The 25,424-nt window shown below is 41.3% G+C and overlaps 1 protein-coding gene across 1 annotated transcript; it reads left to right on the top strand.

Moving 5' to 3' along the window:
• The first annotated feature begins 375 nt into the window (after nt 1-375).
• Nucleotides 376-18,018, top strand: PDX1 (pancreatic and duodenal homeobox 1). Its single transcript, XM_070943657.1, has 2 exons — nt 376-796; nt 17,630-18,018. Exons 1-2 carry the CDS (start codon nt 376-378, stop codon nt 18,016-18,018), a joined length of 810 nt encoding a protein of 269 aa, XP_070799758.1.
• Nucleotides 18,019-25,424: the final 7,406 nt, after the last annotated feature.

Genomic DNA, 25,424 nt, shown 5'->3' with positions numbered 1-25,424 from the left:
ATTATGACTAAGGACCAGGGTCACACGGGGTTTTGCACCAGTTCAGAACAACTCTGCACCTGTTCTATGATAACGTGAGAGAAAGGAAAGGAAAAAAAAAATCAATCTCTCCGTTAGGAAGAAAACGAAAGAAACGCCAAAGTTCCAAACATCGGAAGCGCTCCTTCTGATTGGGAAACGGTCGCCCAATAGAAACCCAGGTCCGGTTCACGCGGACGGTCAAGCCAACCAATCGAAAAAGCCCCTCGGGATGCTTTCCCCCCCCTTCCCACGACCTGGGACTCCATCCGCTGCTCGGGCAGGTGTAAGCAGCCTGTCAAAGGTGCGCCCCTCACCTGCGCCCTGGGAAGCTTCTCGCGCGGGGCCCCGCTCGCCATGAACGCCGAAGAGCAGTATTACGCCTCCGGCAGCGGCACCGGCCACCCGCTCTACAAGGAGCCCTGCGCCTTCCAGAGATCGCAGCCCCCGGATTACAACTCCAGCCCCCCCGCCTGCCTGTACATGGGGAGGCAGCAGCAACAGCCCTCTCCTTACGCCGGGGTTTTGGGGGGCTTGGACCAAGGCAGCCCTCCGGACATTTCCCCCTACGAAGTGCCCCCCCTCTCGGAGGACCCGGGCATCCCGCACCTCCACCCCCTTCCCCCCCACCATCCGGCTCAGCTCTCTCTACCGCAGCAGGAGACCCTTCCCTTCGGAGAAGGGACCGAGGCCGGGCTGCTGGAGCAACCCAGAGCGCCGCTGCCCTTCCCTTGGATGAAGTCGACCAAGTCTCACGCGTGGAAGGGACAGTGGGCCGGCACGGGTAAGGCGCCCTTCCTCTTCTTTCCGCCCAGGGCCGAAGAAGAACGCCTCTCCTCGGTCCCGCTCCTTTGCCTTTTGTGGGGGACCGACCCTTAGACGTCTCCAAACCGGACGCTCCTTCGGATAGCTTGGACTACAATGTTCATCATCCCCGGTCAGTGCCGCCGCGGCTGCTGGTTGAGGATGATGGTAGTCCGGGGTATCCCGAGAGCGCCCACCCAGTTCAAAAAGGCTGGCCAAGCAAGAAAGAAAGTTGGATGGAGTTGGTTCACCATTAAAAAAAAAACAAAAAACCCAAATCTAGCCGTGCTTTAGCTTAAAAGTGTTTCTGCAGAGCCAGTTTTAGACATATTAGTTTATAGTTTAGTGTGATCTGCAAAGCTGGGAAAATGGGTTGAATAAATTATGGAATCAATGTCACTTAAGCATAAGGTTGTGGTGTAAATACAGCCTCGATTACAACATGTTCTTGTGCCTGTTGATCCTGAAAGGATTCCTGTGAGCTCTTGATAATGGTCCGAGCTGAAGGTGAATAGATCAGAATGCCACTGAAATTTAATGAATGGTGCCTGAATGTAGAATACTTGAGTTCCTACCAGAGAAGTCCTGGAACTCTCATATGAGTTGAAATACAGTTTTCATCAGTCCCGGAAAAAGTGGTTGTAGAAACTGTGAGTTTTGCTACAACTTATATAGAAGGCTGGTTAATATGCTAATAAGCTAATGTGACCAAAGATACTTCCTCTAAATTCCTTGAGGATATCATATAAAGTAAATAACACCATATAACATTGTATTTTTCTTTGTCTGATTTGCCCTGCAATAAATCTTTTTGTTTACTCAGAAGTAAGTAATCCCTAAGCCACTTAAAATAGCATGTATTGAAACAGGGAAATGTTCTAGAAATGTAACAAATATAAAAATGTAATCAATCAATGATTGACTTTCTAGAGATTGTCAAACAAAAACATTGGATGCCAACAAAAGGAAAATAAATAAGGTTGCAGCTGTTTTCAAAGCCCTCTGCCATGCTTCCAAATATTAAAGCAGCACTCTGTGAAATAACCTTTGTCTCTAAGCGAAATGGAAGTTTGAGGATTTATTTAGAGGTTCACGACTGGAAAGCCTCCAAACTTTGAGTGTGAATGAAAAGAGAAACAGTTAAATTTATGACTGGAGAGTAATTGTTTTGATAGTACAGTAGTGCAATTTTAATGCAAGAAACATAATGGTGTTTTTTGTTCTGCGTCCATTCGCTACCCTGCAGGCCACTTGGGAGTGAGTTAAAGGCTGGTAAAAATTACACACTTTGCCTTAGTAAACTTCTCTTCTTTCACATTGTGGTAAACTCAGCCTGCGGTATCCTTCCCTGCAGAGGGGCTGTGCTCTGTGGTACCCCAGTTCCGCCTGTCCGCTTCAGAGAATGAGGTTTTCTATTTCCTGTTTGAAACTGGGAAGACACTTTATATAGACAACAGTCTGATTTCTTTGCCGAGAGCTAGTGATTTTTGTAAGGAACTTAGCAGAGAATGTGCGCCATCCTCACTATCATTGTTACCACTATTATCCATTTTGGCTCTCAAAAGTTTTATTGATGCATTTATCAAAATGGCAGCACCTTTCACGTCTCTGATGCAATTAGAAAGCGGGAAAGGAAATCCTGCAATCTTAATGATCATTGCTGCAGAAATATCAGCCTGAATAAACACAGGGAGACTTATTTTTGAGTACCCATGCTTAAGATAAGCGGAATTCTAAAATCCAGGAGCCCACTGTTTCCAATCCAAAGGCTTTTGGAAAAAGACTGGACCATATTAAACCTTACTTTCGTGGATATTTTTAGTTCTGCAAAGCACCACAAGAGCCCAACTGATAAATAAGGAATCAGATGTGTCATTTCATACACTGGCATGTTTATTATGGCCTAGGTTTTGTGGGGCCCACAGTTCCTCTTCAGTGGTATCTGATGAAGGGAAGTGTAGTTCGCATATTTATTTGTTAATCCTTTAAAAAATATCTTGTGAATGTCCAAAATGTTCATTTACTGCAATATGAATTAACACTTTGGAAAAAATAAACTAGGCTGGCAAGATTATAACTGAATATATCATATTATATGTAATTAATAGCACCGTCTTAATGAACTGTTGAGTTTGCATTACAAGCCTGGAGGTGAGTCTCATATTAAATTCGCCCTTGGTCTATGTGTATTTTCATACCCCACTTGTTTGGGATGCGTCTGTAAAGGACACTTGATTGAAGTTTGTGGAGACCCGCTCCAGTCCTCTTTATTTACAATTAATTGGGGTATGACTTTAAAGTAGTTTTGTAAGATATTTGTCCTGTTCCTGGGCATTTGCTCACAGTTTTTAATTTTTTTTTTTAAAAAAGAAAAGGATAATAAGAATATACCATATGTTATTCTCTTGTATTGTATAGTATTTTATCTCTTTGAAAGGATTAAATGTTAATTACAAATACTTGGAACTTTTACATTTTTCAGCGTGGGGAAATTCAATTTTAAGCTCTGTCTTTACGAGTGCTGGGTGTATATTTATGACACTATATTTTGATTTAAAAATGATGGAAGCGTTTGTGGTTTAAAAAACAAAAAAACAGTGAATTGATGTATTCGAATCCAAGAATCCGAATGGTTTTTAGCTGTCAATGACTCCAAGCAGTTTGCTTTCATTGATTTTGTGCTGATAAAAAAAACACCGCTTCTAATTAAATCTCAGCGGAGAGAATGATGAGGTTTTCTCATAGAATAGAATAGAATTCTTTATTGGCCAAGTGTGATTGGACACACAAGGAATTTGTCTTGGTGGATATGCTCTTAGTGTACATAAAAGAAAAGATAGTTCATCAAGAATCATAAGAAACAACACTTAATGATAGTCATAGGGTACAATAAATAAAGAATTTACGTGGCTCATGTGGCTTTTGCTGTCCGAAGATGTGTATCAAATTTGCTACCTGTCAAAGAAAAAGGACCGTGCCGAGGGATCCATTTTTGCAGCAGAAATGAGAGAGAGAAATAGGAACGCTGGCCGGCAAGGCAGTTGCCCGGCTGCCTTTGGATTACAACCTACTAAAAGGCGACTTCACGAGAGGGCAGAATTGACTCTTGCTCCAGCCAGGGGGAAGAGAGACGGCCGTTTCCTCGGCTTAGTAGAACTCGGTTCCTTACATCTGCAGAAGATCAGACTGAATTGCTTCACCAAGGCCAAGATCTTCTCAGGGCTGCTTTTAGGACCAAAGCATGAAGGTTGCTGTGGAGAGAGACTTCTGTATCGATTTTACCTGAAACCAATAAAAGGTGGTGCCTGGATTTTTTGAAGACTGACACTGAAATCGGGCAGACTGATTAAGAGTCCTTCACGTGTTTGCCAAGGAATAACCCTCTTAAAAAACCAGGGAGCTGGCTGACATTGCAAATGATAAAAGTTTGCACTGTGGACAGAAGAGTCTGCATTGTAAATCTGGTGCATTTCCCTTGCGTTTGTGTTAATGGGTAAAGAGACCCCGTTTATACCCTTTAGGGGCAAATTCAACATAGTGAAAGTGGTAAAGCTGCGGGCACCAATTTACCATCGAATCCTACTGTCGTGGAACTATAGCAGAGAGATCTACGCTTAGAAGAAACTTTGCGCCCTGATTCCAAACTTATTTGCATGAAAATTACATCGCCCTACCGCGGCTTAACTTCTAAAGATTAAAAAGTAAATATAATTTTATGATCTGTACATGTATGCCTTGTCTGCATTCAGTGAGAAATAATAAAATAAGTTGTTGCAAAGAGAATAGAGTGCAGGAAATTCCATGTGCAAACACATATTTTGTAAGAATCCCGAAAAGGACGGTAAGAAACTTTAGCTGGCCCTTCTAATGAACAGAGATGGATGCTAATAAAAATTGTTATGCCCACGGGAAGCATCAGTTATGAATGCCTATTTAATCAGAATTGGATTAGGATCCGCATTGATAGGATCAGAAGATCTGTCGAGGCCTTGACATCTTATTCCCCAATACACCCATCTAGGAATGGACCCATATATTCCCAGTGGAGATCCCTGGATTTATTTGAAGAAGCTGGCAGCTTGGAGTTTTGGATTGTTTATAAAAGTTCCGGAAGGGGAATCCCTGTTATATCCTCCAGGACTTCTCTGTCCTAATAATCCATCTGCATTGCAGTGATTGAAAGTTCCGCGAAAAAAGTAAGAGTGAAAACTGTGCTTAAACTGTGCGAATTGCTTTTAAGAAGGCCTGGTGGGATTCCACCAGGAAAATGCAACCATTCCCAGACGGAGAACCCAAAAGCAAAGCCGGCCCTGCCCTTTAACCAGTGGTGGGATTCAGCCAGTTCGCACCACTTCGGGAGAACCAGTTGTTAATTTTCTGAACAGTTTGGCAAACTGGTTGTTGGAAGAAATCATTAGGGCAGAGAACCGGTTGTTAAATTATTATTATTATTATTATTATTATTATTATTATTATTATTATTATTATTATTATTATTATTATTATTATTATTTGATTTATATGCCGCCCTTCTCTGAAGACTCAGGGCGGCTTACAATGCGTTAAGCAATAGCCTTCATACTTTTGTATATTTATACAAAGTCAGCTTATTGCCCCCACAAACTGGGTCCTCAATTTACCTATCTTAGAAAGGATGGAAGGCTGAGTCAACCTTGAGCCTGGGGAGATTCGAACTTACAGTAATTGCAGGCAGCTGGTCTTAATAACAGGGTGCTTTAGTCTGCTGCGCTACCAGGGCTCATTTTATTTGAAAATTATTTGAATCCCATCACTGCCTTTAACTAATGAAGGTCCTTGGATCTACCCAATCTGAGGAAGCCCCAGCACAGACCGCAATCACACTTTCTGTCTTCAGAAACACTCGTGGCCCCGGAAAGGCGGCTGTCGCAGGCTTTCACTCACAAAAGCTTTGGTCGTGGATCCCAATTCCCTCCTTTTTCCAGTCTTGACTGACCTCCAAAGAAACCGCTCCGCTTCTTTTGGACTGAAGCCCCAGAGCCAGGCCAGGGCCAATATCTGGAACTCGCTTTGGTGCAACAGACTCGCCAAGTCTTTTTTTCCTCTCTTCCCTCCGGGCTAAGCAGCAAGCGGCGCCCTTTCTTACACCATTCCTCTTTCAGTTCTCCGGAAGGAACCGGACTCTTTAAAGGCGGCCGAAGAACAAGTGCCGGCCAGCAGAACCGGCCTGACCCGAGAAGAAGCGCAAGACTCGGGGGGTTATTTTTGGCTGCCAAGGGCTCGCACCTCCCGGGGAGCAGGGGGTGGGGGCGTGGGGGTTGCCTTGCCTTTCCGATCCGGGCAGAGTGAGCCAAACGCCCGGAAGGGCAGTTGGGGGAAGAGCGGGTCGGTCTCCAGCAGCACAATGTTATCGCGCCCTGCGTCCTGCGCTCAGCGGGTCACGCCTTTGGGCAAATATTGCATTAAGGGCTTTGTAAGAACAGATAGGAGAAATGGGGGGGGGGGCTGGAAGGGGAGATGTCTACGTTTTCTTAGTTGGGACAAACCGTTCGGCCATGAATGGTGTGAATGGGTTTTAATTGTTTTTAATGGTTTAACTTTTAATGTTTTAAAAATGGTTTTTAAATGCATTGTAAGCCGCCTTGAGTCTTCGGAGAAAGGCGGCATACAAGTTGAATAAATAAATAGATAAACAGATAAATAGATAGATAGATGATAGATAGATAGATAGATAGATAGATAGATAGATAGATAGATAGATAGATAAGACTTACTCTCGTCTGGGGCCACTTCAGTTAGGAACCCAAATGGAATTAGAATAGGACAGGGGAGAATAGAATTCCTTATTTGGCCAAGTGTGATTGGACACACAAGGAATTTATTTGTCTCCGGTGCAGAAACAATGCCGTTTCCCCCAAAAAACAAAAATCCTGGAAAAAAAAACAAAAAACAGAGGGCTACATTTAAGTGTGTGTGTGTGTGTGTGTGTGTGTGTGTGTGTGGGCCTGTTTACGTGGTTTTAAGTCGTATCACAATATGCGTACGAACACTGGCGTTATTTTTACATGCATTCGCCGAAACGGATTAAACTATACAGCAGCAACGTAACATTAAAAAAATATCTTTGTGGACCGAAAAGGATTTCGTGAGATGCCTTAAATTTTCTACCTAGAAATTGGATTTGCTGTAAGAGATAAATTCCTAGTCAACAGAATAGGATATATAATTTCAAGTATAATTAATATAATTTCTTTTTGAATAGTGGCAGTTTGCAACTAGGGGTGTATAGCTACGCAAAAGTAAATCCCATTGTAAAAAAAAACAACCCCACTGAATCTCTGATTGCAATTCACTGCCCTTCCAAGATTGCGTCCCATTGATTTCAATGGATCTTTCTTTATAAATAGGCTAGAAAGACAGCTCGATCTGTAATGCAGTAGCAAGAAAGAAAAATGTAGAAAAAATTAAAATAAGAGAGTTAAGTTGACTTAGAACCGGAGAAGCTCGTGCATTTTTCAAGTGCCTGAAGCCAGTGCCATTGAAACTTAACCAGCACCAAGTTTTCCTCCTGAAAGAAAAGTTTTTAAATCCTTCAAAATTGCAGGACATACGAGTACTCACCTCTCTGTTTGGGTCTCCTCTCAAAGTTTTCCGCCTGAATTTATGTGATGAGACCGTTTCTCTCTGGGATCTATTTGTTTTATAGTTGCCCTAGGGGGAAATACGTTTGACTTCGTAGAACTCCCTTTCTCCCTTTTAATGTTTTGGTGCAAATTTTCGTGATAGAAAATTTACCCCCTGGAAAATTTTCTGGCAATGTTTCCCTGTAAGACATTTTAAGACATTTTCATTTGCCTTAAAGATAATACAGGGCACAATTTTGTATATATCCCTACTCAGAAATAATTTCAAGAGTAATCAGTTTTGCATTGGTGGAGACGAATGTTTATACTTGAGTTTTATTCTAAAACAACTTATTGAAGACAATTCAAACTTAAAACATGGCTGGGGACAAAAAAAACCCCATTGAAAGGAATGAGAGCTGAACCAGAGCATTCTCGCTAGCTCCCCATTCACTTCAATGAAACCTGAGGTGGATTATTTTCACTGGTTGGTGCCTGCTGCAGGTAATCTGTCAATCATGCTTTAATCATCTCATTTTAGCCACTATATTTTAAAATCTACGTAAATAAAACTACCTACAGTCTGATTTACTGTGGCCATGTTATGCATGCCAATTCATTGGAGAAGGCAGTGATGCTAGGAAAGGCTGGTGGACCAAGAAGAAGGAGCGAGCAAAGAACACATTGGTTTGATAACATCAAATCTGATGCAAAGTTGAATATCCAACAATTGAAAGAAGCTGTGCTTGAGAGGGTAACATGGAGAGCACTTGCCTATAAATTCGCCAAGACACGAGTAAATGGTTAAAAACAACATTTTAAAATCTAATTTCTTCCACAGGAAAAGTGTGATAATTGGTTTTCCTTACTGAGACTGGATTTGACAGAAATCTCTAGCCAGTCTGTCTAAGGCCCATGATTTAAACAACTTCATTAAATGAACTCCTGGGCTCATGTTTTGCTCAACCAGATTCCAAGCTACAATCCAGCCCTATAATAAACTAATTTTTAATCTCCTCCCCTCTTTATTTCTCCGAGGACAACAATGGGGGATTCCAAAATCACACCAGGTTTATTCTGAAAGATAAAGCAAAATGATCGTGATTATATTTGATGATGCTTTTAGACCAAAATGATTTCTGCTATGACGTTTCTCTTCTAAAAATGTTAACCATGAGATGCCGGCTAAATACTCAAATATCTTTGGAGTATTAACATATAACTGACCTGGGACGAGAAGGTGTAAAAACTAATTAGTTTTAAATTTTGAAAGAATGTCAAAAGTATTTTTTATTTAAAATCAGATAGGCAAACAGAGAGTGGTACGCTTTAAATTATTCTGGGTATTTGTTCCACAAATTAGCTTCTCATTTCACGTTTCTGAAAACAAAATAATTATAATAATTTAGACCTAATATAGTTGCTCACTCCAGTAGACCCTGGGTGGCTTACAAAATATGCTAATTAAAATAATTAAAAACAAAATGAAACAAAAGCCAAATTCAATATAATAATAACTAAAAACAAAAATATAACAAAAAACTAGCAAAAAAAAGAGCATCATACACCTCTGTACATGCACGCACACATCCCTCCGACACATAAGCCCAAAATCCAAGAATTTTAAGGGTTTTTTCAGAATCTTAGAAAAAGTATCTCTGGAGGGAAACTGGTCCAAAGGATGGAGACCTACACAGTGAGAAGGCATGCTTCCTAGCTCCTGTAAAATGACAATGTTTAATAGAAGAGAACGGAAGTGCACCCACTCTGTCTAAAGGTACCCAGATACAGTAGTGGCCAAAATTGTGGAAACCTTTTAGGAAAAGTGTATTTTTGAGGTTAGATGGCTAATAACACCACTTTTTTTTGGAGTTTCAAGATAATCATATTCCCTTGCTGGAATGGCCTGGGAATAGCCAATTGAAAATCTATGGAGTATCTAAAAGATACTTGCTAGTCAGAAGCGACCCGGCAGTAAAACCCAGTTAATAGAAGCAATCATTCAATCTTGGTTTCACATTATGACAGCTGCAGAACTAAAAGATTTGGTTCACTCCATGGGAAGAGGTTGTAAGGCCATAATTCATGCTAAAGTTTATCCAACTAAGTATTAACTGACGTGATTTTTGTATATCTCATTTTTTCTATGGTGATAATTTCTGTATATCTCATTTTTTCTACGTATTTCACTTTTCTTCTTTATACTGTAACTGCTATTCTAGTAGCAAATCCTTCATAAAAGTTATTGCATTACATTCTTGATTAAATTATCTTTCCATTGATATATAATTTTATGGTATTACTAAAAAAAAAAAAGTGGTGTTATTAGCTAGTTTTAGAAAATACACTTTTCCCAAAAGGTGTCCACAATTTTGGCCACTACTGTAGGTAGTAATGAAGGCAGATATGTAACTGTTGTATGTCATGAAGAGCTCTAAAGGCTCATCAGCACCTTGAATTCCACACAGAAGCCAAATGGCAGCCAATGCAGCTCACGTGGCAGTGGTGACACATAGGAATGGTGAGAAGTGCCCATTACTACTAATGTCATTATATTTATGTCAGCCATAGCTTCCAGATAGTCTTCAGGGGCAGTCCCATGTAGAGTGCATTGCAGTAGTCCAATTGTGAGGTGAGCAGGTTGTGAGTGACCACCTACAAGATCCAAAATGTATGGTGCAATCCAGGCAAAGTCTTAAATAAATAAATAAATGCTCCTCCTTGAGGGGTTTTTTGGGGGAAAGGGGACCAGAAAAATTGAAACAATCCAATTAACAATTCATGCAAAGAATCTTATCTTTTTAAAGCAAAAATCCATGTATTGTGCAAACTGCATTACTGGTGGCTAAATCCCCTTAATAATATGTTTATGGGTATATGTGTGTATGTGCATGGACCACCATTACTTGAGAATATTTACAATAGTTAAAACTACTGTATTGAATCTATCATTAAACTACCATTTAAAAAACCTGCAATAAAAAGTTGCGTATTGAAAACAGGCAGGTATGGCAGTTGCAATAAAACCAATGGTAACATTTACAAATTAACATTCGAGGGAAATACGACTTGCCTTATTAGCTAATCAGTGAAGTTCACAAGAGAAGATGGCATCCGTGCCTCCCGAGATGAGAATGTTTTAATGTAAAAGCAACGTTTTTCCAACTTGGCAGCTTTAAGATGTGTGGACTGCCGTTCTCAGAATTTCACAGAAAGTGTTTGATTAAGGATTAATAAATCTTGTTAATTCTTGAATTCCCATTTATAGAAAGGGTGCCTGTTCAGAGGTTTATTCAAAGGAAACTTTATCTAGGTTTTTCAGCTTTCATTAACTTCTTTCTGAATTCATAGGGATTTGTTTCCTTCACAAAATGTTAGATAATTGGTGTGTTAGTGCTGCAATAAGGTAACGGTAAAGGTTCCCCTCGCACATATGTGCTAGTCGTTCCCGACTCTAGGGGGCGGTGCTCATCTCTGTTTCAAAGCCGAAGAGCCAGCGCTGTCCGAAAACGTCTCGGTGGTCATATGGCCGGCATGACTAAACGCCAAAGGCGCAGGGAACGCTGTTACCTTCCCACCAAGATGGTCCCTATTTTTCTACTTGCATTTTTACATGCTTTCGAACTACTAGGTTGGCAGAAGCTGGGACAAGTAATGGGAGCTCTAGGATTCGAACTGAACTCTGAGCTTGTCCCCTTTTAGTGGTGCAACATTGAATGACAAACCTACAGTATTTGCCCAGGAATAATCTGACACTGAATTGTAGTGGAAAACTGTCTGTCAGCGAAGGTGCATGAACCTCAAAGTCACTGAAGGAGAGTCTTTCCCAGCTGGATGCTTTTCAAGTATTTAGAGTTTACAATGGGGATCATTATTCCTGAGTTTGTTGCCTTGTAGACTAATGGGAGTTATGCTCCAAAATATCTGAAGGATACCAGATTCTAGAAGCCAGTCCTAGGAAGTAAAAATGATAGACTGAGTCTTAGAATCCTAGAGGGGAGCAAGATGAAGCAAAAGAACCACAGAGATCAACCAAAAGATTAAAAAAAACACCACGCTAGGGAGGTTCTGCAAATTCAGCAAATGAACCTTGATTAACAGGATTTTAAAAATTATATTTATTTTCAAGTTCAAACAGCTTGTTCAATTACATTTTGAAAAAAAAAGTCAACATATTTTAAAAATCACTTCCAATTTACAAACCAATGTTGGTCAGGTAGAAAAATCTCAGAGTATTAATGAAGAGTTTCCCATCCAGCATCTAATCAAAGTCAGCATACATGACATGCTTGATGTATATTTTTGTCACTTTCAATTTGTTTTATTATTCACTTTCTCGTTTTCCTTCTATGTTAGTTTGCATTGTAATGTTTGACTCTGAAATTTAATATATTATTTTTTAAAAAAAAGTTGGCACCAATTTAGTCCACCAAGGTCAGGCTAACTTTGTGCTGGATCATTTCCCAAATAACAGGCATTTTGTCATTTAATGAATGAAGTAGAATTCCTGCCCTATCCGAACCAATGCTTCATGCCGTTTTAAAGGTTGTGGAGCAGGACAACCACGTAAGGGGCAGTGTGTTTTATCTAGCTTTATTAATCAAAGCCTCAGTGCATTTATATCGGTATTTCCAATAGGAAGCAGTAAATGGTAAATGAGGGGTTACGTTTTCAATTGCCACAAATACATGTTCATTCCAGTAACTAACCAGCCACTAATTTGCACTTAGAAATCTTCAACTCTGATTTTATGAGAGGTTAATTCATCTCAAGGAGAGACAATGTAGATGAGTTAGTTTAGTTGTTAGATTAGAATCTGGAGTTTCTTAGGTCTTCTATACTGGATAACAGAAATTGGTGGGATTACTTTGGTTAATCCTACTCTTTCAATCCAACGTACTTTGTAGTGTAGTGTAGTTGTTTTGGGTGAAAATAGGAGAGAGCTCTTTGTAAGCCTCCCCAAATTTCTGAAGGAAAGATGGGATACACGTTTAGAAAACAAACAAACTCCAACATTTTGGTGGACAATCTTACTGTTTTATGACCAATAATTTGTCCATCAATTTACTTCCTCAAATTCTGTGAATATTTCTGCCTTAATTATACATCCAAGGCTAAACTGACAATCTATGGATATTTAATTTGATGATGGAAGACTACGTGCATTTCCTTGCACTAGAATATATCATGTATTGGGATGGTTTTAACATCTTTATAAGAAGTTTTTGTAAACATTCCTACTTTTGAATTCACTTATGTAAATGAGAGCTCTAGGATAATGTTTTAAAAGAAAATGTATTGGTTCTCTAATTTTATAAATAAGCTTTGTTTATATGCTATAAATGTGTTCCAGCACAAATGTCCCAACTAATATCCAAAAGTATTTGAAACCTATGAATTATCAATAGATATTTTCTTGAAAATTGTTGACTGAAAAAATATGATATTTATATATTATTTTGAATTAATGGCACATGCTCGTTTTTCACATTATTTTAGTCAGCGTACTGCATATTTTTTTTAAAAAAATCGAATCCTTGTCAATTTAATGGCTTAAATTCAAACAGACAAGGGTTTAATTTTTATGTCCCGTTATTCCAATGGGATAGAAAACTTTAAAATGTAGACTAGCGGGTGAATTCATAACAGCATGGTCAAGACCAGAATAGTTGCAATTCTTCCAAGTTACTAGTCGAATTGGAGAAACAGCGTGAAGAGATTCAAGTTACTAGTCAGGTTTGAGAAAAAATGTGAAGCAATCAAACTTTTCTGAGGAATAGCGATTTCTTTATTTATATGGCGACGTCTCCTATGATTCTGAGTGGTTTAATTAAACTTAGCTCACATAATAACGCTATACCTATTATAGCGTTTTCAATCACATCGTGTAGTCGCCGAATGAGATACAACCTATCTCTCTGACGCGATTGCTTCAAGCAAGGACTGCGCTGCGTTTTGAAGCGATCCCTGAGAAGGGGCCATGCCATGGCGCAAAGCATGGGAGCGGCCAGGCTACTCCAAAATGCGAGGCCACTACCCAGAACGCCTGCTTCGCGATCCCTTTCCTTCGTCTCAATAGGATCAACCCGTCTTTCTGATTAATTAAATCTGATTAATTAAATCCGATTCATGCGAAGAATGAAACTCAGGTTCGCCGGCCGGTCCTTTTCGTTCCTTTGCGCGCACGTTTACTGGCCATTGTTTAAACGCTGGAGAATTTTTGGGGTGATGCTGGAGGAAATCTATTGTTGCGATAAATAAAATCTGTATTATTTAACTCCGTCGGTTTACGGTCGCCGCGGCATTGATAACGCGCCGATGGCAAGGGAGCCCGAAGCCGGAGGCTGCAATCCTACCCTTTGGTGTGAGCCCCACTGAATTCAGCAGGAATTACTCTGGGCAGACGAACATAAAGATGCGTAGCGGACTGGAGAACTTCTACGTTCACTTTGCCCCTCGTTTGTAGGACTCAAACCCCAAAGGAAAAAAAGAGGGGGGAATAGGCGCAAAAAAGCCCCGTTCGGCATTCGGGAGGGTTGATCAGGGGCCAAATGGTAATCCATTGTAGCAAAGCCAAGCCAACCAACTACATACAGTTCGTTAGGATATGCCTACCTCTCCGCAATATAACAGCAAAGCGAAAATGCGCGCTAAAGACCCTGAAACTTTTTGCTTAGAATCAATCAGTCTTCGGGGCATGATAAGATTCTTAGATGCTCCGCTTGTCGAGAAGACGAATCCATGCAAATAGATGCATGCCAAACTGGAAAGCTCTGGAACTTTCCGAATATAACGGGGGGGGGGGAGAGATGTTGAATGTACATGAGAGAAAGAGAAAAGTGGCGATAGAAACAAAAAGCACAGGAGAAAGAGGTTTAAAATGTTAAAATAAGGAGCGGATTTGGAAAAATTCTTTTAATTGCAAAAGGATTTCATGAATGGCATAATGCTTTTTTTTAAAATTATAATTACGGTTCCAAGAAGAGCCTTGGTGGCTGGCGCAGCAGACTAAAGTGTTGTTAACTAGCACCAGCTGCCTGCAATTACTGCAAGTTCGAATCTCACCAGGCTCAAGGTTGACTCAGCCTTCCATCCTTTCGAGGTAGGTAAAATGAGGACCCGGATTGTAGGGGCAATAAGCTGACTTTGTATAAAAAAAGGACACCGATTAGGGGTGGGGGGGTATAAGCTGGTATATACAAAAGTATGAAGGCTATTGCTTAACGCATTGTAAGCCGCCCCGAGTCTCCGGAGAAGGGCGGCATATAAATTGAACTAATAAATAATAAATAAATAAATTTGGCATTGTACTAAGAAATCCTGTGCAGATTTACTCGGATATAAGCCCTTGAATTCTTAAATACTCCCCCATCTTACTCAGTTTAGGAAAGCTTCTTTTACTGTTTCAATCTGTATTCGTTTGGCTTATTCCTATTCAACTGAAGTGAAACCAGATACAGAAAATCTGAAATAAAAGTTAGCAAATGGTTTCGTTTTCCACAAGACTTGTATGAAGGCTAGCCGTCATAAAAACACTTGTAGCCCTGGTTTGTCCACCGAGGTGGTTATATGAATCAAGTCGCCAAAACCAAAGTTAAGCACAATGTCAAAATGGTATCCAAAGGAGAATGTGAAGCACCTGCTTTTATCTGAGGTATAATAGGAAAGGACAACAAACGTTTTATTTTTAAAAAAGTTTCATAGAATGCCTCCGATCAGCAAATGAGGTAATGGGTCGTGAGAAACGTGAGCATCTGGGCGGCTGAATCTCAGCGTGTCCTCTAGTGCAGGGGTCTCCAACCTTGGCTACTTTAAGCCTGGTGGACTTCAACTCCCAGAATTCCCCAGCCAACAAAGCTGGCCAAGGTTGGAGACCCCTGCACTAGTGTTTTCCTGCAGCTACACGATTTATCTCTTTGAAGAGGAACACACACTTTCTTCGTTATATTTTAATAAGATACATGAGAGCCATTTTGGTGTGGTGGTTAAGACATCAGCTAAATACCAGGAGACGTGAGTTCTAGTTCCACCATAGGCACAAAACTAATTGAGTAACCTTCTCTCTCTCTCTCTCTCTCTCTCTCTCTCTCTCTCTCTCTCTCTCTCTCTCTCTGTGTGTGTGTGTGTGTGTGTGTGTGAGAGAGAGAGAGAGAGAGGGAGAGGGAGGGAGAGAGAGATACAGGGTTTAAACCCTAGGCATAATGCAAGCACCACCTCACTGCCTCTCATGCTTGTTGTGTTTCTTCATTAATTAAACCCAGGAGAACAAGGGAAGAAGACTTGAAATAGGAAGAATCCTTGATTGCTTTACCCAAACAGGAAGACTCTCCAAGAAATCCTAGATGAGAAATATTTTGAAAACTTAAGAGTGGTTATAATGGAGTTTGGTGTTAAGAAATGGAGGTGGAAAGAATTCTACCGAATGGGCAGGACAGGAGAAGAGGACGGAATAACATGCAAAGGGAAGGGGGATGAATGGGAGACGAAAGGAGAAGAGGGGAAGGAGAAATGCAGAAGGAGGGGGAGTTAGAGAAGAGGAGGAGAAGGAGAAGAAGGAGGAGGAGAAGAAAGAGGAGGAGGAGGAGGAGGAGGTGTTTCCAGGGTAAAGAGGCAAGCAGAAACTATTCAGACCAAGAGCCCTTCAAGGGATAACAGTTCAGAATGGAAAGTCAGCGATGTCCATAGACATCCAAGCTAGGAAATGTTTAATAAAGAACCAGTTGCCAGCACCAGTGTATCCTTCACACCCTCAGAAAAAACTCTGAGGTTGGAAAGATGGAATGGGAAGGGAGACTGCGATACCTGCTGGTATACTTGTTGATACCATGCAGGGAAGTCCTCCCCAATTCCACATTTCTTTGCAAGAGGGAAATGCACCACATCTTTTATTTTCTGTTACTGAGTGATTGAAAGGAGTTCTATGGAGCAACTAACTCAGACGATTCGGTTTTTGAAGGGTGAGGGAAGGTGCATTTTAAACAAATAACAATCTCCCCCACTATTCGATTCTCACAAATAGATATAGAATTAATTGAAGCAGCTGCCCCAAATACCAGGGTATTTTCTGTTGAGAAAAAATGCCAAGTAATTGGGAGTGGATCTTACTTTCATCCAGCAAGAAGGAATTTTATTCAGGGAGCAAATTACCTACTATTACCTTATATAACTGATTGCCATTTTAGATACTGGTAGATTCCGTTCTCTTCTCCCAAAGGCTAAAGTACTTCTTAAATCCAATTTAGCTCCTGATGTTTCCATGAATGCATCTACATAGTTTTCTCGGCAACGTTACAGAAGCGTGGAGTTCCCTCCCCGTCTATTCTGGGAGGGGGAAACAGAAGCGTGGAGTCGTTCCCCCCCCCCGTTCCCAGTCTATTCTACCGCTTAGGTTTTCCTAGTGGTATCCTATCCAAATACTGACCCTAATTTTTTCACGATCAACCAAGGTTAGCTATGTGGTGCTTAGAGCTAAGCTTACTCAGTCGGTAGATAGTTCCTCCTTTTGACTATACAGTAACCTTTTGGGAAAAGTGTATTTTCTAAAACTAGCTAATAACACCACTTTTTTTTAGTAGTACCATAAAATTATATATCAATGAAAAGATAATTTAATCAAGAATATACAATAACTTTTATAAAGGAATAGCGGTTACAGTATAAAGAAGAAAAGGGAAACACATAGAAAAAACGAGATATACATGTCAGTTAATACTTCGTTGGGTAATCTTTAGCATAAATTATGGCTTTACAACCTCTTCCCACTGAGTGAACCAAGTCTTTTAGTTCTGCAGCTGTTATAATATGAAACCAAGATTGAATGATTGCTTCTATTAACTGGGTTTTATTGCTGGGTCGCTTCTGACTAACAAGTTTCTTTAGTCGGTTCCATAGATTTTCAATTGGGTTAAGCTCTGGGCTATTCCGAGGCCATTCCAGCAGTGGAATAGGATTATCTTGAAACTCAAAAAAATAAATAAAAAAGTGGTGTTATTAGCCATCAAACCTCAAAAATACACTTTTACCAAAAGGTTTCCACAATTTTGGCCACTACTGTAGAGAGCTCCTCATGCGAGTGCAATTCTTTTCTTCCCAAACGATTACAAGCAAACAGCAGCTAAGGGGTCTGGGGGCGTTTCTCGTGTTGTTCTCAAGTTTCTAGTCCTTAAGATGCATCCGGGCGATGTCTGTCTCTCCTTCTTCCTTAGGTGGCTCCTACCTGATGGAACCCGAGGAGAACAAGAGGACCCGGACGGCTTACACGAGGGCGCAGCTGCTGGAGCTGGAGAAGGAGTTCCTCTTCAACAAGTACATCTCCAGGCCGCGCCGGGTGGAGTTGGCCGTCATGCTGAACTTGACCGAGAGGCATATCAAGATCTGGTTCCAGAACCGGAGGATGAAGTGGAAGAAGGAGGAGGATAAGAAGCGAGGCGCCGGAGGCGGCGGGGGCAGCCAGGAGCCTGAGCAGGACTCCGCCGTGTCCTCGGGGGAATTACCCGGGAAGGAGGAAGGGCAAGAAGTCGAGTCCCCCGTCGCTAAGCTGCTGCTCCCCGTCAGCCCCACCGTCTCCCCCTGTCGGCCCCCGGAGACGCGGTGAAGGGCGGAATGTCGCGGACAGCCCCTCGAGCGCCCCCTGGCGGAGACCTCGCGCCTCTCCAGAGATTCTGCAGGGTCTTCTTGGGAGGGGGGGCGACTTGGGAGGAAGAAGACTTATATGTTGGACTACAACTCCCATGAGAAGTGAAGCCCATGGGAATTGTAGTCCGACGCAGCTGAGTACCAGGTTGGAGAGGAAGAGGAACAAGAGCCATGTCCCTTCCCATTTGTCTCTACTTTGTTTGTCTCCCCTCCCCCATTTTAATCCAATCTTGGTTGTTGTTTTTTTTTTTTTAAAAAAAGTTTATTTTTAACGCTTACAAAGCTGCTTAATTAAATGATTCCTCCATGCGATACACGCTTAGCCACTGACTGAATTGGGGAAGTGGGAAGAGAAAGGAAAGATTTCTGTTGCACTGGATAATGTTGGAGCTATTATATTTCCTATGCCCGCTGGGCTACCTAGGTGATGTTTAATGTTTTCAAATTCTTCTAATTAAAAACAAAATGGGAAACCAGCATGTTGCAAAGCAAAACCTCGAGCATAACCTTCCTTTACAGCGATGCCTGAACTTGCAGAGGCCGCCTCTGAAAACTAAGCAGGTCAGTACTTGCAGCCTTGAGAAACTGGGGGAGATCTTGGAGAGAAAACCCTCCCTTCCTCTTCAGTTAAATTGGTGTTTGATGACTCTACTTACAACTGCAACCATTTTATGCGACTGTGCATGTGTGACACAGAGAGAGACGCCTTTCAACAAAAGCTGCAATTCAACAGAGACTGTCTTGGGAGTATGTTCCTTTCAGACGTCTGCAGATGTCTGCAGTATATGGTGAAAAGTCAAGACGAGGGGCTGTCACGGTGCATTTTGAATCTGTTTATAGCAATAGCACTTAGACTCATATACCGCTTCACAGTGCTTTACAGTAGTGACCAAAATTGTGGAGACCTTTTGGGGAAAGTGTATTTTTGAGGTTTGATGGCTAATAACACCACTTTTTTTTGGAGTTTCAAGATAATCATATTCCACTGCTGGGATGGCCTGGGAACAGCCCAGATCTTAACCCAATTGAAAATCTATGGAGCCAACTAAAGAAACTTGTTAGTCAGAAGCGACCCAGCAATAAAACCCAGTTAATAGAAGCAATCATTTAATCTTGGTTTCACATTATAACAGCTGCAGAACTAAAAGACTTGGTTCACTCCATGGGAAGACGTTGTAAGGCCATAATTCATGCTAAAGGTTACCCAACTAAGTATTAACTGACGTGATAATTTTTGTATATCTCGTTTTTTCTATGGTGATCATTTTTGTATATCTCATTTTTTTCTACGTGTTTCACTTTTCTTCTTTATATTGTAACTGCTATTCTAATAGCAAATCCTTCATAAAAGTTATTGCATTACATTCTTGATTAAATTATCTTTCCATTGTAATTTTATGGTACTAGTCAAAAAAAAAAAACTGGTGTTATTAGCTAGTTTTAGAAAATACACTTTTCCGAAAAGGTTTCCACAATTTTGGCCACTACTGTACAGCCCTCTCTAAGCAGTTTACAGAGTCAGCATATTTTCCCCAACGATCTGGGTCCTCATTTTACCGATCTCGGAAGGATGGAAGGCTGAGTCAACCTTTAGCAGGTCAGAATTGAACTTCTGGCAGTTAGCAGTATTAGCCTGCAATACTGCATTTTAACTACTGCACCACAATGGCTCAGTGTGCATTACACACGGAAAAAACAAAAAGGTAGTACTTCAGTTGTGTGCTTGGGGCTGCTATGTGGGCTTTTTTTTTTATCATATCCTGTGGACACCCTTGAGATAGATGTTCATAAGTTTATATTATCTTGGAGGGTTGCTTAGGGTTACAGGAAACATAAGGAAAATTAAAAAGATAATATGACTGGCAATCTTCAAGGTTGGAGACTCTTCAAGATTGATAATAAGAACTTTCCAGGGTGGGGGCAACATTAATGAGCCTGCTTCCTATCCTGGTTGGGATGGATGAGAGCATCATCCACAGTTGAGCATCATTTCCACAGTTTCCTACTTGCAGCTTGAGGATTCCTTATTGCAATGCTTCCCAAACTTCTTCCTTTGTTACCCAAAACTGCTTATCAGAACTTATTAAATTTTGAGAACTGGATGTAAAACCCTCCCTTCAATATAACTTTGAATGGTCATAATTTTGGCCCCCTAAACGAATGATCGTAATTCTAGGACTACTTGTATTATAAAAAAACAACATCACTGAATTATCTTTATGTCATTTCAATAAATTACCACTGGTAATTTCACTGATTTTCATCTTTGGATAAAATACTTTAGAATACTTCGGGAGGTTATTTTAGCATATTTCAGTACATGTGGCAAGCTTTAAGTCAATTTAAACATCCGTGTTGTAATGAGTCCATGTGTTGTTAAGGCAAAAAATACTTTTACTCAATTTGGGGCAATTTACCCAGATTTGGGAAGCCCTGCCTTATGGACATGTCCCCATGACATTGCCTTTGTCTCATCCCACCAAAACTAAAGCCACTTAACCATATTTAGTTTATATAATAATAATAATAACAACAACAACAACAACAACAACAACAACAACTTTATTGTCGTTGTACTTGTATACACAGTATACCCATACAACGAAATTCACTTAACACCCAAAGACCAGGTCCAACACACATAACAATCCTCAAACATACTCCCACCCACCATAATTCTCCACCCCTAAACCACCCAAACATCCACACAACAGACCAAGTAATGCTGTCCAACAGCTCACTGATGGTGGTCCTTTAGTTCATCAAACTATTCAGAAAACGTGTGGTCCGAGTTTTAATTTATTTTATTTTTTTTGCTTTAATTTATATGTTGCCCTTCTCCGGAGACTCAGGGCGGCTTACAATGCATTAAGCAATAGCCTTCATACTTTTGTAATTGTAATTGTAATTGTAATTGTTCTGTATCTTCTGCCAGAAGGCAACAGTCCAAAAAGACAAGATGGAGAATTAATATTTGATATTAAAGTGGCCATTCTTATCTTTTTTTCTGACCCAAAACATGATTTCTCACACTTTGGCAATGGTTGTCCCAAATGTGCTTTTTTCAAGAGAGAACTGGACTTTCTGGTTTCTGGTGCGCTCATGTGCTTTAGCCAGCTGGTCTTCCACGGTTCTGACATGGGCGAAGGTCAGCTGGAAACCAGAAGAGCAGCTGGGAATGGCACACTTGCCCACGGAGAAGGCTCTGCATGCCACCTCTGGCACGTGTGCCATAGGTTTGCCATCACGGTTCTATGCTATTCTCTGAGGACAGAGTCTCTGCAGATGGTATTTCCTAGGACTCTTCTTCACTTGCAGCATGTAAGGATGAGATAATCATGGGTTGTTTTGGTTGTGACCTGGTTCTACTGTTACTCCTGATTACCACCCTTATTTTTTTGGCCATGGATACAATCAGACAGTCTTTGCCAACCATTCTGTTGGTGGCATAGTCAAGGGATTCCTGGAGATGGCATTTGGACAGCTATAGAAATGGAATTGGTAAATATAAAGTAAATAAACAAATAAATTTGTTTAATTCTGTTAGCATATTGCGGGCACTCTCCTGAGCCCAGAGGTGGGTTTCAGCAGGTTCTGACTAGTTCTGGAGAACCGGTAGTAAAATTTCTGACTGGCCCCACCCCAGTGGTGGGATTCAAGTAATTTAACAACCGGTTCTCTGCCCTAATGATTTCTTCCAACAACCAGTTTGCCAAACTGCTCAGAAAGTTAACAACCGGTTCTCCCGAAGTGGTACGAACTGGCTGAATCCCACCACTGCCCCATCCCCATCTATTCTCTGCCTCCCAAGTCCCTGATCAGGAGGAAATGGGGATTTTGCAGTAACCTTCCCCTGGAGTGGGGAGGGAACAGCGTTTCTCAACCTTGGCATCTTTAAAATGTACTGGCTGAGGAATTCTGGGAGTCAGAATTTTAAAATTGCTAAGATTGAGAAACTATGCCCTAAAAATGTGGCAAGATTTAAGAGAGCCTACATGCTTATTGTCTACTCTAGGCCCAAAGAAGAGGATACTTAGAAAAGTTGTCATTGTACCAGTGGTGAAATCTAAAATTTGTTACTACCGGTTCTGTGGGCGTGGCTTGGTGGGGGGGGTTAATGTGATTGGGTGGGCATGGCCATTTAAAAAAAACTCTTAAAATCATTTTTTCTACAACCTCTTCGGGGAAGAGGTTGTAAAAAAATGCTTTCAAAAGGCTCTGATGATTCCAGCTGAGTTGCCTGATTGGCAGAGGCTTTTTTTCTTTTAAATGCCTCTGATGATAAGGCAACTCAGCTTGGATCGTCAGAGGCACTTAAAAGAAAAAAAGCCTCTGCCAATCAGGCAACTCAGCTGGGATCCTCTTCAGAGGTTGTAGAAAAAATGCTTTTAAAAGCCTTTGAGGATCCCAGCTGAGCCCCGCGATCATCAGAGGCTTATATTTTTTACTTTCAAAAGCATTTTTTCGGCCGAAGAGGTTGTAGAAAAAAATGCTTTTAAAAGTAGAAAAAAAGCCTTTGATGATTGTGCGGCTCAGCTGGGTATGGGGGGGGAGGGCAGGTATTTTTGCTACTGGTTCTCCGAACCACCCACCTCCATCGCTACTGGGCGATCTGGTCCGAACCGGGAACATTTCACCCCTGCATTGTACCATTACTCATTGCATTTTCCTATCTTAAACAAACTCCTTTTGAAAACTCACCTTACAAAAGAAAGTGCAGTGAGAATTGACAAAAGCAACATGTAGATGAGCTAATTTGCCCCTCACTTAAATTACAGGTAGTCCTCAACGTACAATCGTCAATTTAGCTGCCATTCAAAGTTATAACAACACTGAAAAAACCGACTTACAGACAGTTCTCTTCATTTCGACTGTAGCAGCTTCTCCACGGTCACATAATCAAAAGTTGGGTGCTTGGTAAACAGCATGTATTTACGATGGTCATGGGGTCACGTGATCACCATTTCCTGCCAGCTACCGACCAACAAAGTCAATGAGGGAAGCTGGATTTGCTTAACGGCCATTGATTCACTTAACAACTGCAATGATTCACTTAAAAACTATTGCAAAAAGTTTTTAAAATCAGGCCGGACTCATGAACAACTGCTTTCCTTAACAATGGAAATTTTGGTCCCAGTTGTGGTGATGAGCCAAGCACTGTCTGTATACTGTGTTTCCCCAAAAAAAGACCCTGTCTTATATTTTTTTGAACCCCAAAATAAGCACTTGGCCTTATTTTCAGGGAGGTCTTATTATTTTCGGGCGCGTGGAAGAAACCAGAGGAAATGGCGGGGACTGGCTGCTCATACGTTTAAATATTTTCAGGGAGGGCTTATTTTCAGGGAGGGTTTATTTTAGGGCATGCGCTCAAAAGCCCGATTGAGCTTATTATCAGAGGATGTCTTATTTTAGGGGAAACCGGGTATCATAGTTCTCAATACAGGGAAGAACAGAGACTGCTTCTTTTGACATACTTTATACATTCACATTCACCAGTGCTCAAATCATGATTCTTTGGTGTTGCCCTGTTGTGGTCAAATATATTGTGTGTATATGTCTCAAAGTAAGTGCAGCTTATTCAGTCAGTCATCCAGGGGTGAAATGCTCTCAGTTCGGACTGGCTTGGGTGAGTAGGTATCGATGGCGGAGGGCAGTTTGGAGAACCGGTAGCAAAAATCCCTTCCCCCCCCCCAAGCCTCCAGCTTGCTTACCTTTGCACGCCTGCCTTGCTTCACTTGCTGTAATCCCTGCAATCCATTGCATCAGCAAGCAACTGAATCTCCCTACCTGCAATCAAGCTCATCGGTGAGCATCTCTTTCTGCCTGCTGCCTGCCTGCCTGTAAGTTTTTTTTCCCTTTTGGGAGCTTTAAAAAAAATAGTTAATTGGGTTTTTTTTAGTTGTTCTTTTTTTAGACCTAGCTATTTAAAGTTTAGGAAGTTTTAAATTTAGCTGCTTTTATATAAAAATAAAAATAAAATAAAATAATATTTGTGCAGCTTTCTAAGATTTTGTGTGTTTCTGTAGTGTTTCACTCTAACTACACAAACACACAAAATCTCACAAAGCTGTATGTGGAATTTTGTGTGTGTAAAGTGTGAAAGTTGGTTTTTTGGACTTTTTGTGCCTGTGTGAGGTTCCTGCTTGTTGCAGGGGCCATTTTGGGTCTAGCACAGCTGCTTTTACATTGTGGATGAGCCAGTTGTGTTGTGTTGTGTTGTGTGTGTGTAAAGTGTGAAAGTTGGTTTTTTGGGCTTTTTGTGCCTGTGTGAGGTTCCTGCTTGTTGCAGAGGCCATTTTGGGTCTAGCACAGCTGCTTTTATATCATGGGTGAGCCAGTTGTGTTGTGTTGTGTTTTGTAGGTTAAAAAAGGGCAAAGAAGTGACGTCAACTTGGCCACACCCACCTGACCAACAACTCACACCCACCCAGTCACCTGACCACTAAGCCCCGCCCACTAATTCAGCCACGCCCACAGAACCGGTAGTGAAAATTTTTAGATTTCACCCCTGCACTCATCCAAAGTGTGGCCCATTCACCGGCCACACTTTGGTACAGCAATCAAACAGGACAGGTATAGACTTCAACAGATAGTTAGGACTGCAGAAAAAAACAATCGCAACCAGCCTGACTTCCATTGAGGACCTGTATACTGCACTGGTCAGAAAGAGGGCTGAGAAAATATCTACAGATCCCTCACATCCTGGGCATAAACTGTTTCAACTCTTCCCCTCAGGAGGCCACTATAGCGTATTGCATGCCAAAACAACTAGACACAGAGACCGTTTTATTTTCCTCATGCCATCTCTCTAATTCCAGGGGTGAAATCCAGCAGGTTGTGACAGGTTCTAGAGAACTGGTAGCGGAAATTTTGAGCAGTTCGGAGAACCGGCAAATGCCATCTCCGACTGGCCCCAGAGTGGGGAGGGAATGGAGATTTTACAGTATCCCTCCCCTGGAGTGGGAAGGGAATGGAGATTTTGCAGTATCCTTCCCCTGCCATGCCCACCAAGCCACGCCCACAGAACTGGTAGTAAAAAAATTTGGATTTCACAACTGCCTATTTTTTTTTTTTAATTTGATTTATATGCCACCCTTCTCCGGAGACTCAGGGCAGCTTACAGTGCATTAAGCAATAGCCTTCATCCTTTTGTATATTTATACAAAGTCAGCTTATTGCCCCCACAAACTGGGTCCTCATTTCACCTACCTTAGAAAGGATGGAAGGCTGAATCAACCTTGAGCCTTGGCGAGATTCGAACCTGCAGTAATTGCAGGCAGCTGGTCTTAATAACAGGGTGCGTGGACCACTGTACTACCAAGACTCTGTTACTCTCATACCACTGTCTTATGTCTAGGGATACAG

Source organism: Pituophis catenifer, unplaced genomic scaffold (genome assembly GCF_029215685.1).
Source record: "Pituophis catenifer annectens isolate HBS135680 unplaced genomic scaffold, rPitCat1.0.hap2 SCAF_4, whole genome shotgun sequence".
NCBI lineage: Eukaryota > Metazoa > Chordata > Lepidosauria > Squamata > Colubridae > Pituophis > Pituophis catenifer.
The sequence above is the reverse complement of the archived record's forward strand: the minus strand, read 5'-3'. Positions and strand labels throughout refer to the sequence as shown.

Excerpts from the sequence above, each read along its gene's own strand:
- PDX1 (XM_070943657.1), top strand. The coding sequence starts at position 376 with ATGAACGCCGAAGAGCAGTATTACGCCTCCGGCAGCGGCACCGGCCAC. Across the intron at positions 797-17,629 it reads GTGGAAGGGACAGTGGGCCG|GTGGCTCCTACCTGATGGAA; the intron begins GCACGGGTAAGG and ends CTTCTTCCTTAG.